At 45.0% G+C, this 15,759-nt stretch overlaps 1 protein-coding gene across 3 annotated transcripts in view; it reads right to left on the bottom strand.

Moving 5' to 3' along the window:
• Window positions 1–5,305: 5,305 nt before the first annotated feature.
• Window positions 5,306–15,759, bottom strand: part of LOC133144156 (triple functional domain protein-like) — a 33,237-nt gene continuing 22,783 nt past the window's right edge. For 2 of the 3 annotated variants that reach the window (XM_061266642.1, XM_061266643.1), the window contains 28 exons: window positions 15,397–15,539; window positions 15,233–15,332; window positions 14,923–15,166; window positions 14,744–14,851; window positions 14,488–14,681; window positions 14,238–14,411; window positions 12,559–12,654; window positions 12,333–12,481; window positions 12,203–12,269; window positions 12,037–12,140; window positions 11,903–11,972; window positions 11,743–11,832; window positions 11,583–11,675; window positions 11,417–11,467; window positions 11,278–11,355; window positions 11,016–11,195; window positions 10,766–10,946; window positions 10,420–10,674; window positions 9,892–10,334; window positions 9,110–9,357; window positions 8,907–9,042; window positions 8,806–8,833; window positions 8,574–8,736; window positions 8,384–8,505; window positions 8,239–8,317; window positions 7,931–8,131; window positions 7,727–7,865; window positions 5,306–7,299 (listed from right to left, as the gene is read on the bottom strand). In XM_061266642.1, the coding sequence (XP_061122626.1) occupies window positions 6,745–7,299; window positions 7,727–7,865; window positions 7,931–8,131; window positions 8,239–8,317; window positions 8,384–8,505; window positions 8,574–8,736; window positions 8,806–8,833; window positions 8,907–9,042; window positions 9,110–9,357; window positions 9,892–10,334; window positions 10,420–10,674; window positions 10,766–10,946; window positions 11,016–11,195; window positions 11,278–11,355; window positions 11,417–11,467; window positions 11,583–11,675; window positions 11,743–11,832; window positions 11,903–11,972; window positions 12,037–12,140; window positions 12,203–12,269; window positions 12,333–12,481; window positions 12,559–12,654; window positions 14,238–14,411; window positions 14,488–14,681; window positions 14,744–14,851; window positions 14,923–15,166; window positions 15,233–15,332; window positions 15,397–15,539 (4,491 nt within the window). In that variant the 3' untranslated portion in view covers window positions 5,306–6,744. The remainder of the gene's footprint in view (window positions 7,300–7,726; window positions 7,866–7,930; window positions 8,132–8,238; window positions 8,318–8,383; window positions 8,506–8,573; window positions 8,737–8,805; window positions 8,834–8,906; window positions 9,043–9,109; window positions 9,358–9,891; window positions 10,335–10,419; window positions 10,675–10,765; window positions 10,947–11,015; window positions 11,196–11,277; window positions 11,356–11,416; window positions 11,468–11,582; window positions 11,676–11,742; window positions 11,833–11,902; window positions 11,973–12,036; window positions 12,141–12,202; window positions 12,270–12,332; window positions 12,482–12,558; window positions 12,655–14,237; window positions 14,412–14,487; window positions 14,682–14,743; window positions 14,852–14,922; window positions 15,167–15,232; window positions 15,333–15,396; window positions 15,540–15,759) is intronic. The other variant, XM_061266644.1, reaches the window with a different exon arrangement.

The following is a 15,759-nucleotide window of genomic DNA, read 5'->3' as shown; positions in this document are numbered from 1 at the left end:
ACTGAAAACTATGACTCATGAATCAAAAAGACTATGGATCATTATTTTGTGATTAGAAAGTAATGTGTTGCGTCTGAAGTTGAAATGAAAAAGATAAAATGGAGAATGATTTGGATTAAAAATCTGACATGATGCATTCATGGTGCGCCTTATAGTCCAGTGCGCTTTATATAAGGACAAAGTTTTAAAATGGGCCATTCATAGAAGGTGCACCTTATAGTCCCGAAAATACGGTAGATACCAGATAAGCTAACAGTTAGCCTGGCTTCATTCCATTTCTTTTTGCGATTTTGAGTTCAGCCTGGATCGCGTCTGGTTTGGGGAAGAAGTTGAAATTTTATCTTTCCGTGTCAAGCGGTTATTTCGAGTACAATAAAAGCACATGTGCTGATTTCTTCTTCATAATGTGGCGTCTTTCCCGTTTTAATAATCTGTTGAGATGTTAAAAAATGTGCGTGCCTGGCTTAAATAGCAACACTAGTTTCCACTTCCTCATTGTCTTTTTAATCATTCCAGATGAGGCAAGCTTTTTGCGCCAGAGGAAGGCGGACAGTTGCCCATGGACCTCTTTGGGTATCAGCTATCTCCTGCCAAAAGACGAGCCTATTTATAGGAACTCTCGGAGGATCCAAACCGCATTTGTTTAGGTCAAGGCTGAGCTCACCGTCCATTAAAACAATCTGGGGAATCTCGAATGACTCTTGCCGCATGAGGAGGAGGAATTTGAGATAAAGCAAACAGATCTCCGTTGACCCCCCCAATGGAAAAACAAAATAACGAGCCCAGCTGACGGAGGAGGATACTCGTTTCAAGTTGATAAGTGGACCAGACGAGTGCGCACGCAGCAACTTGGAGCCTCGCTGTTGAACGTCGGCCAAGCGGGAGCGAGGGTGATTAATGGAAATGTCAACTCCAAGACCGAGAAGCCAAAAACCCTCTCGGCCATTTTGTGTCCGACTTAATAGATTTGGATCACACTCTTACTCGTACGCGGCGAAACACCTTGAGCGAGAAACATTGGCTGCAAAATGACAAAACTGAGACGGGACTCAAAAGGGCAAAGGTCAAACGAGCTTTAACCTGGACGGCGTGGAGCATGTAAAAACGTAGCCCGGTGGACTGAGACTGTTTGATAGGTCCCAAACCCTGCTGACAAGGTCCAGAACATTCCATTTCCAAAGTCATGACTCGGTTTCTGAGAAGAGCGAGAACAAAATCCAACAGGAAGTGGGGTGGGGGAGTGTGTACAGTACATGTTTTCAAGGCCGTGCCTTAAAACTTTGGTATCTCACGGACTGGCGTTGACCCAAAACTTGATGTATCTGCTCATTATTTCATTATTTCTGAGAAGGAATAACAAAATAGGGAACGTAAATCCTAAAAAGTGGAATGTCCATCCAAAAAAAACGATTCCATTAGGGAGTTGAAGTAAAATGCTTTTGAAAATATCCAATTGGTCAGCTTGGAGGTCAAATTGAGACTTCAGCTGAGAAAAGTAGTCCAAAACAAAAACAAAATAATATTTGAAATAATAAATCAAAGGATTTTAGTTGAATCATTTGATTGTTGTGAAATTATTTAACCAATTATTAACATTTTCACCTATTTTAAGGGATAAGTTACAACAACAAATATTCCGGGTCTTTTGAGGACAAATAATATTTGAAATAATAAATCAAAGGATTTTATTGGAATAAATTGATTGTTGATTTTTGCGAAATTATTTAACCAATTATGAACATTTTCACCTATTTTAAGGGATAAATTACTGCAAGAAATATTCCCGGGTCTTTTGAGGACACATCAACATAGCTCAAGATGTTTTTATGTAAGCTGTTACATATGCTTGCCGATAGCGACACACTTTTATTGTAATTCCAGCAGTGCCTATAAAACACAGTAGGATGGCCTCAAGTATCTTATCGGATCAACTTTATTTTAGATTGAGGGTACATATGACTTCTTATGACGGTTTATAATGTTAAATTGCTGCTTACTGATGTTTTCTTAGCCAGCGGTTGTGCCGCCCCAAGCTAAACAAGGTCACATGATCAACACGAGGTTGTGGTTTCACCTCAAACCGGGGAGACGGATTTTGAAACGCCGTGTCACGCTTTTTGCGTTGGGATACGCAACCACCATGCGAAAACGGAAGAACATGTGGCGGGCGGTCCCTCGGTTTCCACTCTTCTGGGAAGACTTTATACAAGATCCTGGAGAGTACTTGCGGGATTCTTTTTTTTTTTTTTTTGCCCAGTCATACAAATATTTGAGATGACTTGTCTTCTCCTCCAATCTTTGTTGTGGTTGATTTTAAAGGTGTTTAATTCCATATTCTACTCCAAACTATTCCCAGAGAATTTCACAAAAGTTTCAAGATCTTGGATGGTGCTTTTATTTGAGACATTCATCCAGCATAAACCACTCCCTAAATGGACTTTGTCACTTGGCTTCCTGGCAAGCTTCTTTGGGACAAACTATTCACAGTAACCACATACTCTTTATAACTCAGCTCCATATAGCAAATAAAGCTAACTCAGCAGTAAATGTGAGCTGCATGCACAAAGAATTACAAAAAAATAGAATGCCTGTAAATGAATATCACTAAATTTTAGCCAGATTTTTTTTTTAAAAAAATGAGGATTTTCACAGGTATTCAGAGTGAGTACCGTAATTTTCGGACTATAAGTCGCGTTTTTTCCCATAGTTTGGGTGGGGGGGGTGACTTATACTCAGGAGCGACTTATATACATATATATGGTTTTTTCTCACTTTTTTTGGGCATTTTATGGCTGGTGCGACTTATAGTCCGAAAACTACGGTATAAATCGAGAACATGTGGTGACCAGGGTTGGGTAAACATCAACACCGATAACCCAGAGGGTGACTTGGCCATGTTGATGGGCTTATCTCCTCGTGATTGGATGGCAGCCAATAAACACAGGACGTGAAATAATCTAAAGCCTCTTTGTGATTTTTTTTTCCCCTTTTGCTGCTTAGAAGTTGTGCTACAACATTTCTTCAACCTCTTAATGTTGTAGCAACTGTGTAACCAAATCTTTGGAACACATTACATTGACAAATGTGCATGGCTCATGTCCCTGGACCATCCTTACATTGTCAACAAAAGGGACGGCAAGTCATATAAACAAAATGAGGAACGATACAAGAACCCACGAAGCAAAGTCAACCTCTAAATATAGTCGCCTGACAATGTTATTATCACAGTAGGGGCCATGCTCTTATCTTTCACCCTTCACTCCCATTGTTTTACAATTTGAACAGATGACAGCTTCACTAAGCTAAGGGGGAGGCGGCAAAGGGGGGGGGGGGCTTATATAACACCTGCGACTGCTGCTTTGGGCTGTTTTCCAGGAGCAACACTTTATAAATTATTTTGGGCTTGGTTTAATATGCCAGGGGTGGAACAAGTCTATACCATTTACTTGAGTCATACCTGAAAATTCGCTCAGGCTAATTTAGGCGAAGGGAAATGGAATTAAAATGACATGTAAAAGTTTTCCTTGGAAGAAGAAGAAGATTTTAGGCCAGAATTTTTCTATCCTTGCTGAAATTAGCCTGTCAAAAGTGAAATGACATTCGTAAATTCACCTATTTGCATTTTTTTGGTGTTATTCTGCAACAACATAAAATGCCACAAGGTGGCGACAATTCTCCCTCCACTGAGGTCGAATCTTCGAAGTGGCTATTTAAATACATCTGTAAGGCATTTATTTTTGAAAGTAATGTTGAATTTGAAATGATTCTAACCTGTTTTGGGAACAATTAGTGCTATATGTATGATTTAAACGACTTTCACGGGGCATTGCACTTTCATTAACATTGCACTGAACAATTCAAAAATCGACATGATTGAAATGAACACGTTAGTATAAATGTTTGCAGCACTCACAAGTCTTATCTAATGTTTACGTAGTCTCTACTTGACTCGAGCTAACATTGAGCCATTTTTGAAGTGGTCACGTGTACCCCCTGGTTATTTAATAAGTTGAAGGGGTCGGGAACACTTAGAATGGATGTGTTCCCATCTGTTCCATGTACTGTCCAATCTTGTTTTAATGCATCATAGCTTGATTAAACAAAGCCTACACTACATCAGAGATGATTTGTCAAACAAGCATTACTCAGATTTTCCAGACATGAAACACCAGTGTCAGCTTCAGTTAAAATATGACTCTCTAACTGCAACCATCTGTGTGTGCATGTGTGTGTGTGTGTGTGTGCTTGCACTTGCAAGTGTAACCCATCATCCATGTGCATTTGCGTGTTCTGAATCATGCCTGAATGTCTTTCCAAAGCCGCTTCCAGGTACGTTCATTGGATCTCTGCTCAAACAAAGATTAACGCAGTAGGTTATGCAAGGTTCACGTTTAAAAACAAAATAGACCATCCAACCCTGGACGTCATCAAGTGCCCATGTTCTCATCAGGGGAGGCCGAGAGGTCAGACAGGATTTCCCTCACCGCTAACAGTTGACTACGTAAATATCAAACCGGGAACAAACATGTTTTTTTTGGGAGAGGGCAACAGGAAACGCCAGACAAAGCGTCTGGGATGAAGCTGAACGGCAATCACGTTTCCCATCGCTCATCAGGCGGCAAGTTTCTTAAGAAATACAATTTTGTTTGCGTGTCTTGACCTTGTGACCTTGACAATGTTAACAAAACACAGCACGAGTAGGTTCAATCTTTTGAGTGGCTATTATGTAAACACAAATCAGCCACGAGCACGATTTAAAGCAGAAGTAGGGAAGATAGGCCTGCCTGAACCAGCCATGCCATTCTAAAACAAATAGACCTCAGAGGAAATGCTGCCCTCTTGTGGTTTATCTGTGCAGGTGAAACAAAAGGCATGTAAACGTCATTCTGTTTCATTTCACCTTTAAAAAAGGATCTAAACAGAAAAGGCACAAATATGATGCATGTTACTATTAAATTGATCGTAATAAATTGGTAAAGAATCTAAACCACACCTGTCAAAATATAACAAAATATATCCAGCTTAAAGCAGAAAGACAGGACTGTCTTAGAAAATTAGAATATTGTGATAGTCTTATTTTCTGTAATGCAATTAAAAAAAACAAAAATGTCATACATTCTGTATTCATTACAAATCAGCTGAAATATTGCACGCCTTTTATTAATTTAATTTTTGTTTTATTTAATTGCATTGCAGAAAATAAAGAACTTTATCACAGTATTCTAATTTTCTGACACAGTCCTGTAATTATATATATAATTATTTGGCCTGTTAATGAGAAATAAAAACAACCAAAGACAGTTGCTCATGTCCATTACGTTTAATCTTCAAATAACTGATGGCAAAATGAAACTATTTACAAGGAATTTATGGTCTGTACAAAGAAATATACATGCAATAGTACAAAACAAAAACAAGTAGCAGACATACTTTATGAAATGAGTGAAATGAGACAGGTAACAAAAAAAAAAAAACAGGACAAAACAAACAAAAAAAACCTAAACTGAGGTATCCAGTTCAAGTTTGCACACCTTAAAAAATAAATAAAATGTTACACAGGACTTTATGAGTTTACTGAATTTGGCAAAGAACTATCTGTACACAAAACGATTTACAAAACAGCTCGTCAAATTGAACTTCACTTCTGCATTTTGTTCTTTTTGCCTTCTGTAAACAATCATTTCACATAACCAAGTGTGTGAAACAACAATAAAACGTTAACAAATTAAATGCTCGCAACTTTGGTGTACCAATACTACACAGGACAAACAGTACAAAGAAAAATTTGATCAAATCGAATGATTGTAGCCCATGACACGCGACTACCAGCAGTTCTCGCAGTCCCAAAGTGCATATCTTCCAAATGCACTCATTCTTATTATACATATTGACGGAGTTCTTCATAAATAGTTGCATAAAATGTTAAAGCTGCAACATTGCACATGAGAAAAAGAAATGTACGATGAGTGCATTTACACTTTTGTTTTCCTCAGGCGAATGAGTCATATACTTGAGAAGAAATTTGAGATACGGATCTTGCCTAACATCCCAGATTTTTTATGAGTAAGTAAGACAAAGTAAGGCTGAAACATGTTCCTTTAACAATGTTTTTTTTTTCTCTCTTGTTGTTAGGTGTCTCGCTGGACGGCGTATTTGAAAGTCTTCACGGCTCGCCGACAATGGTCCTCAAAATGGAGTCCGTGCGTGTCTTTTTGTAGAAATTTACGAAAGTATGTTGGAGTGTAAAATGCAAACAAAAACGCACAAGATGGCGTCACTTTCTATGGAAAAGCTGTCCGCTGGTTGCCTTTGAACCTTTGCTAAGGAAAATAAATTACTTATACAGTACTATATATATTCTTTTTGTTGTTGATTTCCCTACAAAAATGTGAGCAAGCAGCAGTAGACGAGGGCATCCATGCACTCCGAAAGGACTGAGTGATTTTTTTTTTTGTGAAGAAGGATAAACTCAGCGTTTTTGTCGGCATAGCAAACATTCCCTATGGTTGCTCTGACTTGGGTTGCAAAATTATAGGAATTTTCAAAATCGGAATATTCCCATGGGAAGTGAGGAGAATTAAAATGGTCGATAAGAAAAGTCTGGTTCTTAATTAATGTTGTTGGGGGCGGGCGTTTTTTTTTTTTTTTCTACCAATGAAGGAGGAGTTTTAAAACTCCACACTTCCCATGGAGATTTACCGGAAAAGTTGAGGGGAAAATCTCCCAGCCCTTTGCAACCCTCGTTCAGATCCGATTCTGCAAGCGACTCTGGATGAAGCTGCGCACTCCTCCGATGGGCCGGGCGTCCGTCTGATGCTTCCGGCGGTCGATGAAAGAGACCAGGCGCGAGGTGTCAATGCAGCACTCGCCTGCGGCGCGGTCGTCACTGGCCGCCCGCAGCCACGCCTCCTGCAAGCACAGCCCCGACGACGGCCTCTCGGCGGGCTCGGTCCTAAGGAGCAGGCAGACCAAGTCGCGTGCCGCCTGGCTGACGCCGTGGAAGTACTCCTTGGGGAAGCTGAAGTCCTGACGGCAGATGTTGAGACAGGTCTCCTCGGCGCTCTCGTCCAGGAAGGGCGAGGCGCCGCTCAGCAGCACGTAGGCCACCACGCCCACGCTCCACACGTCAGACGTCAACGACACGGGTTCTCCCAACACTAACTCCGGCGAAGCGAACTCGGGGCTGCCCAGCAGCGGGTGCACGTAGGGTGCGCCGCCCAGTTGCACGGCGTCGCCTAAGTCGGTCAGTTTGACCAACGGCTGGCCGTTGGAACTGTGGACCACCAGTAGGTTCTCAGGCTGAACACACAAAACACATTAGAAGCTTTTGGAACGCTGTCATCAGCATTTCCTCGACATCCAGCTTGCAAGCAAGACAAGTTCATGTTGTTCACAAAAACGAATAAAATTGAAAAAAAAGAATAAAACAGAAATTAATAGGACTTTTTTTTTTAAAAGAAAATTCTGAGCCATTTATCCTCACCAGTAAGACAATAGTTATTTACTAGTAGTGATTTTCTAAATATCATCGGCAGCTGGATGGGGAATTTGCGCCCTCTTGTGGACACAAAAGGTATTTCAGAAATGTTCCAATAAGATTTAGAAGCGAATGTTTATCAGTATAACTTGCATAATTTTATCAATAGTAGTATGCAGTTGTAAATTGTAAAAAAATATTCTCTTTAAATTAAATAAAGTGGTGACACAAACTCTTGATGAATCTTACTTTGACGTCCAGATGAGCTATTCTGCTGTTGTGCAAGTAATGTAAAGCATCTAAAAGGTCTCGAAGATAGCAGGCCACCTTCTCCTCTGTCAGATTGCCCCAGCTGATGATGTAGTCCAGTAGACGGCCTTGGTCGGCCCTGATGATAAAAAAAAACCAACGCTCATTAAAGGGTTCTTTCTGTCCAAGTGTGTTTCTACTCACATCTCCAAGACCAAAACGTAGCTGCTGGGGGTTTCATAGGTGTCCACCAGGTTGATGATGTTGGGATGTTGAAGCCTGTGGAGCAGGTTGACTTCCTGCGTGACGCGGTCCCGCCTCATCAGCTTTTTGTTCACTTGCTTGACAGCCACTGGACGCTTGGTGGTCCGGTGGTCACAACGCTTGACAACGGAGAAGCGACCCCTGGCGGACAACAAAGTCAATGTTTTCAATCTAGTCAACACACAAGCTACTTTATTAGGGACACGCTAGGTGTCCCTAATGAAGTGTCTGTAAACGGATCACGTTACCTGCCCAGTTCGACCACCTCGATGTACTGAGAGTCGAAGTTGTCTTTCCAGCTCACTCGCAAGCCGTCAGTGGACACGGCTGACAAAGACGCAGGCGGTTTTAAAATGGCGTCACGTAGCGGAACGCGCGGCGTCTCCGACTCACCGAGCACTCGGAGGCTCGCCGCCGACGTGGCGCTGCCCAGCTCGTTGGCGGCGACGCACGTGTACACGCCGTCATCGTCCGACGCCACGCCGATAATCCGCAGGGTGGCTTCGCCGGTGTCACTGAAACACATCGGAGGAAGTGGAATTGGATTTGTGTTCAAACGCAGCTGAATGATTTGCTATCCGACCTGTAAGCGATGCTGAAACGGCCGTTGTTGGTGAGGTTGCTCTGGTTGGGTCCTCTCCAGGTGACGGCGGCGCGAGGACGCCCGCACACCTTACACCTGAGGGTGACGTTCTCGCCGTTGTCACATGTGACGTCGCTCAGAGGCGCGAGGAACTCGGGTGGGACTGGAAGCGGAGGAGAGACACGATGAAGCACATTCAAGATGGCTGCCGGCTACAGCGAGAGCCACTTACCATCGTAGATGTAGTTTGGATTTAGAAGCTGGAAAGGAAAAAGGAGATCGAGTCAGACGATGCGGTGAGCTGAGATGGAGAGTTTCCCGACTCAAGCTCACCTTCACGGAAACTTTACTGCCATCTCTGGACTTCCTGTAACCATTTTCCAACTTGGTGTCTTTCTTTGCCTCCTTCTCTTTTTTTTCGGATTTCTTTCGGATGCGCAAAGTCGTATGCCAGGAAGAAGGCTTCCTACTAGGAGGGGAAAATGAGTCGACATTTGGTTCCCAGAGTGTGTGTTACAGTTTCCTTTCCAACTTACTTAACTGATCCCTCGGGGCAATCGGGCGCAATGGCTGAGGTGTGGCCAAGGACGAATCCGGGGATCCAGCCTTCGGCGGCGGGGCCCTGCTCGGTCGCCGCTCGGAACACCAGGAACATGTTTTGCTGGTTGCTGGCCAAAATCTGGACCACCTCGCCTTGACTCACGCTAATCTCATCCTCCTTCACCGCCATGTAGTCTTGGGTCACCAACATGGTGGACACGCTACTGCTGCTGCTGCTTTCACTCTGTCACAGCAAAGAGCAAAAGTATATATATATATTTTTTTTAGCATTTCAATGCTATGTGATTTAAACTCTTAAGTCAAGGTGCCACTGTGCATTGTGAAACAGAAGATTAGACACATTTGATCAGAGTTAAAGAGCAAAGTGGACAACAAAGGTGGAGAAAAGAAATTTTTTTCTTGGATTTTGTAGCTCCAGGCAAAGATGAGTAAGTGAGAAGATCCGTTTGTAGTCAGCCTACAAACGTCAGAGGTTAGTTGCGGGGAAAGAGTGCCGCCCCGCCGGCGGCAAGAGAAGGTACCGAGGGTCGGGAGTTAGTGAAGCGTGGTTAAAAGTCAGAAATCGAAAGCGTTTAGTCCACCAGAGAAGAACCAGGAAAGGTGCAGCAAGAGTCTTCAGGGAGTAAGAGAGGATGGTGCTCAAGAGCAGAGATGCGTAGTAGTGGACAGATTAGTAGCTGGCCGCAGCGGGACAGGCGATGGGACTCTCCCTCGGCCTCCGTGTTAGTCGGGATCAGCAGCGGGTTCTCGGTCTTACCCCGTTGCTCTGAGTGGACTGGATGGACTGCTCGCTGGCGGACGAGCAGGTGCTCATGCGGTCAGCGTCCTTGCTGTGCGTGGAGTGTCTTTGATTTGGGTTCTGGTTCAAATTCTGACGGACCGGAATCTCCCCTGCCTCCCCGGGGAAGGTGAACGAGCCGGGGCGGCTCGCCGGAGAGCCTGGCATGGAGCTCCAGAAGCCGCCGGACTTCTGACAGGGGCTGCCCGGGGGTGGCGGAAGGACGTCCTTGACTAAAGCCAGAGGGGCCAAAGGGGGCACGGCTCCGGGCCGGGTTTTGGGGGAGGGAGCGGCACGGACCATAGGAGCGACAATGCTCGTGGGGGTCTGTACCTGGTCCTCTAGGTTCTGGATGGGGCGTTTGCCCTGCGGACTGCCCCCAGGGGGGAGCGTGGGAGGGGGAACAGGACGGGGACTTGGACCTGGATCATAAGTGAACACAACTAAAACCTCAAGCACATGTTGTGTGATCCAAACAAGAGCATATGGATCATACGTAAGTCGTACCTGACATCTTGTTGGGGCTGTCGGGTTCGGCCCCGGGGTGGTGGCGGAGGGGTTGGGGGAGGCGAGAGGGTTGGGGGATCCTGGATGGTCGACGACAGCCACCTTGGGACGCTGGAGGGATGGAGCTGCTCGCCGGGGAACTTCCGGCGGCGTTAGATCCACTACTACCTCCAACTGGAGCACCCACGCTGGATACACAAGACTCCCCACTCGCCCCAACGTGGTTTCTCGGACAGTCAATTGGTGAAGTCAGAGCTACGACAGGCGAGAAAACACAGAAGGTGGTCTTTAACATCTCCAGAACAAGGCTTTTTTTTTTTTTTATTGCATCGTCATGTCAGCTCACTATTTAGAAAATTGCGTTGGCTCTCCAGCATCTGGCCGATCTGAAGAGTCCAAACTTCGCGCACGCCCGGGTGAGAGGAGTGCAGCGTAAACGACTCCACGGTGCCGTTTGTCAAGCGAGAAGTTAGCACGAACTTGCAGGGGTCGCCCTCCACGTTATCTTCCAGACCCAAACTGTTCACCTGGAGCAGAAGATACAGAAATCGAACGCTCAACATCGCAGAAGATGCTTTAAGCATTCCGAGACAAACCTTGATGCTGTTCTTATACAGGAAGCCGGGCAAGGAGAAGCCCTTCTTCTTGTCCAGCGGTTCGCTGAAGATGAGAAGCTGCTCAAAGAGGAAGACTCTCCTCTCCTTCATCCTGTTCTCAGCGTCCGTGACCATGAACGTGTCCTGCAGCAGAAGGCGTCCCTGGGCCACGATCTTACCCTAACGATGACGACAAGTCGCTCATCGTTAGCTGACAAGTTAAACAAAAGACGTCCACGTGGTCTTCACTTTTATTTCTTACTTCAAATCCCTGAAGCCGGCCAACGTTCATCATGTCGTTGCACCTTTTAGGTACGATGCACATGACCTCGACTGCTTTCTGCAAGGGTCAGAAATAATTAAAAGCAATTGGTGGAAATAAAAAAAATATTTTTTCTTACCTCCAGATCTACAGACTCCAGGCCTGCTTTTTTAGAATGTTTCAGGAAGTCCTAAAACAAACAAAGAATTAAAATACTGTTGCAGCTTTGTGTAATACTGCACCTCCAACTGTAAATATAGACGTTCGCTACTCTGGCGCCCTCTAGTGTACAATAACGCACTAACCTTGAGCAAGAGCTGGTACTTCATGATCCTCTGGACTGGCTTGATGAGCAAATCGGTGAGCTGCACTCTTTGGCCAAGCCGCCGCTTCAGTTCCTGCAGAGACGACAAAGATCCATGAAAGGAAAAGGAGTTCACTCGCATTTTTTTTTTCTGACATTACCTCAAAGTATGTATCGATGTACTCCGCCACAATGTGCTCCGACTTGGGCTTGTTTTGACAATACACCACATACATGTTTAGTCTCCGCTCCTAAAAATAAAAAAAAAAAAGATAGATGATGAGGAGTAGAAAAACAAAAAAAAGGACATTGACAACAAACCTGTTTGAGGAAGAGCGGTCCCAGTCTGTCGGGATCCTCCAAACATTTCTCCAACTCGGTGAGGAAGAAGCTGAAAGAAAATGACGCTCGTGAGCTACACGTGGGAGAACCTCGCCAAGACGTGACGTCCTTACTCTTTATGCCAGTCAAAGATTTGATGGATGTTGCCAAACACAATTTTATCTTTGCCCTTCATGTCATCAGGGACGCCCTCCTCCTTCATCCGGCTCATGTAACCCTGAACAGACTTTATTCAGAACAGCGACGACACTGAACAATAGCGAGCGAAACTCCGCTCACCTCCACCACCTGGCTGAGATCTCGGATGTAATCCCTCTCCGTTTCCACCAAGTCCAGCAGAATGTAACTTTTGAGACAACAGAATAACATTCAGATCATTTCAATCATGCGCAAATGCAAAATGACTTACTGTCGCTTCTTGAGAATGCTAGCCCGCCGCTCGTCTATCTCTTCCATGGGGGAGGACGAGGAGAGGAGGGAGTTGTCCGAGGGGTTGAACGAGGGAGAGCTGCTGTCTCCTTGTTCGACTGACAGCGAGCTGGGACGGTCCTCGAGAGCCTGCATCAGCAAGAACAAAATAAATCAACTACACTTGATTTTTTTCAGCTTACGTGGACATAACTCAAATTTCCTACCATCTTGCTTTTGACCAGCTCCTCGATGGCGCTCACCAACTCAGCAGCGCTGGGCGTCTCCGAGCTGGAAGGGCGGACGGAAAGACGAGAGGAGCTCTGCAGATATACAGACGAGATAAAAAATGAGCTCAGGTTAACAGCGAAGCTGCTCCTTTTAGGGCCCGTGTCCACCAGAGACACGCGTGTCGTTAGCATTAGCATGGAACAATTGTTTTCAGCATAAAGTATGTCTCGGTGAACACAGACCCTCAAGTCCTTCCTTAAAAGAATGATTTGATATAAGTAGGACTTGAGCGTATAAATGGAATGCAAACTTGTTTTCTTGCTTAACTTAGTGATCAATTAGTCATATTAGTGGCTTGACTTTTTGCAATAGAGCTACGGTCAAATAATAAACATTGAAATCAAGTGATAACATCGTTTTGAGGTTTTTAAAAAATAAAAAGGTGAAAAGATGTGCCACTAAAACGTTAGAAGTGGAAAGGTGAAAATGGTAAAAAAAAAAAAAAAAATGAGCTCAAAAGTTTTGAAATTTGATACTGCTTATTGAGGTGATGAAGTTTATTAAATGGGAAAAAAATGGAGTTGATGCAAAGATATATATATAAAAAAATAGATATTACAGGAGAGTCTCACCCTTGCGCTGCTGTGCTTCCCCAATTTGGTTTTCTGGGTGAGCCTGTGTGCTCTTGTGGCCTCGCCAGCGTTTATACAGATGCCAATTATGAGATTAAACGCACACAGGGTAAAAAAGGGAGATGAGGACGAGCGGGGGGGAGGGAAGGTGGTGATGGCAACAAGGGAGGGCGTTTTTAAACTTTACACCTCGGCGTTGGGCTTGTCTGGTATTTGGGCTTCATATATAAACTCAAGTTTTGTATTTATTTCAAGCCTTGCAAGCTTCTCAGCATGCAGGGAAAAACTTTCTAGCACTTTGGCGCAGATAAGGCTTCATGATGTCAGAACCAAAAAAAAAAAAAAAAAGTGGACGAACCAACTGAGTATTGTTTTGGATTAAAAATAAAATAAAATACAGAAGGACAAAAGTGTCAAGACGCTCGTAGCAGGAAAAATAAGGGGACTTAATTCATTGTTAGAAAAAGGAAAGGAGCAATCGGAAAAGAACATTTACAGAATGCCGAGAGGGGGTCAGAGGAGAAGTGAGGGAAGAAGAAAGAGGGAGGAAGATGAGGCTTTTCAGATGGACAGGTACGGAAACTGAGACAAAGCAAAGACAGGACATAAATCAAGGTAATGCTACATTATGGCAAACAATACAATTAGGAAACAAAACAAAAGAGAAACACAAATTAGTGTCAGAAGAAAGATTCTCTGTTCCCTAAATTAAAAAAAATAATAAACTTGTCGGAGAGGAAAGAATAGGATGCAACACAGGAAGATAGCCCTCAAACTATCGCTTTCAAATAAGATTAAAAACCTGGGCAAATTAAAAAATAGGATGAGTAATGATGTTCTGAGGATAAGCCCCGCCCTCTTTTATTACAAAAACTTCTAAACAGAATTATTAATTGCCTCCAAAAAAATAAAAGGTCTAGCTTCTCTTCTAAATATCCGCACAATCAGTGACTAAAAAAACAAAATGTGTTTCAAAAATCCCAGCGTGTGTGTGGATTGTCATCAATCTCGCCACTGGCCGAGTTTTGTGGGCGTGGCTTCACCTTGTCGTCCTGCGAGTCGGTCGGCTGGAGCAGGCTATGCTGCTGGATGGCCATAGGTGGAGGCAGCGGCACCGAGTCGGGGCCCTCCTCGCCTTCCTCCTCGCCGCAGCTCTGCATACCCGAAGAACTGGATTTGGACAAGGTGCCGCTCGACAGGCCCTCGTTGCGCACCCTCTGCAACGCAGCGGAACGACGGTTTGAATCCCAGAGCGACAGCGTGACCTGATAGACGGTGGCGGTGTCTCCCCACCTCCTCCACGGTCTCATCCTGAGGCGTGGCGGCGCTATCGTCCGAGTCTTTCTGAGATCCCATCGTCATCTCGCTGCTCTTCCTCACCTCGCGGCTCTTCTTGTGCTTGTGGGCCAGCTTCTTCACGTGGCCGTCCGCTTTGCCGCTGCTCAGCCGCCGCACTGGGCTGGTGAGCCACTTGCGCAAAGTGTTGCCTGCGAGACACAGCACGTCATCAGCCCCCGCTTGTTTTTAAAGTCGGCGCTGTCTTGTCTACCTGGTCGCTTTGGGCCCGGTGAAGCGTGGGAGCCCATTCCATGACCAGGCTGAAGTGTCGCAGAAGATCCTGGCATGATGGAGTCATTGCTGCACACTGACAAGGTGTCTGCAATGAAATAGCAATCATTAAATATCAAATTTGCTTCCAACTGGGGATCTTCTCGAGCTCCTTGTTACCTTTGTGGTTGAAGATGCCTTCCATCTCCATGGACGAGCGGGAGTGGGCGATACATAGAACGGAGCAGGGCACCAAGCCCTCCAGGGCCGGCGAGCGGTCGGTGGTCCTCACCAGGCACCAGTCGGGCTTATCGTGGCAGCGCTCTAGAACCTCCACCGTCTGTCCTCGTCGCACCGTCAGCTCGTTGCTGTTGCTCGCCATGAAGTCGTGGATCACCACCGTCAGCTCGCAACCGCCGGAGAGCTGCGGCGCACCGCCGACGAGGTGGTGAGGAGAGAGCGGGTGGCAAATTCGACAAGCCCGACTCACCTTGTCGCTGTCCAGCGTGTTCTGGGACGTGCGAGAGGCCAGAGAAATTGTGTCTGGTTGACTGCTGCCTTCACCTTGACTGTCAAGATCCTCTCCGTCCCTAAAAAACACAAACGAACCTCTCACATTCTGTTTTTGTCCAGTTTAAATGTTACCGTGGTTACCTTCGGCCTTTGTGGTGCTTGGCAGTGCTCGCTTTGGGAATATGGATGGGCTCCTTGAGCGCCCCCCTCAGGTGGATGGTGCGCTCCTGGATCACCTCCCTGATGTGCTTGATCCAATCCTGCTTGTTCTCAATGTTGGAGGCCTATTGTGAATCAGGACAGAGAAAAAAATTATGGCCGCTTGGAAATCAACACAATTGTTTTATTTTTCCCACAAGTCTGAATGACATAAATTAGATTTGAAGATTTGATAAGAATTAGAAGATGGATCAACTTCAGCAGTCACAATACTTTTATTTTCAAATTGATTCTCAATAATTAATAGTTTCAGACTTGTGAGAAGTTGAAGGGCTGTGTTGCGGG

This window comes from Syngnathus typhle, linkage group LG20 (assembly GCF_033458585.1).
Source record: "Syngnathus typhle isolate RoL2023-S1 ecotype Sweden linkage group LG20, RoL_Styp_1.0, whole genome shotgun sequence".
Lineage (NCBI taxonomy): Eukaryota > Metazoa > Chordata > Actinopteri > Syngnathiformes > Syngnathidae > Syngnathus > Syngnathus typhle.
The sequence above is the reverse complement of the archived record's forward strand: the minus strand, read 5'-3'. Positions and strand labels throughout refer to the sequence as shown.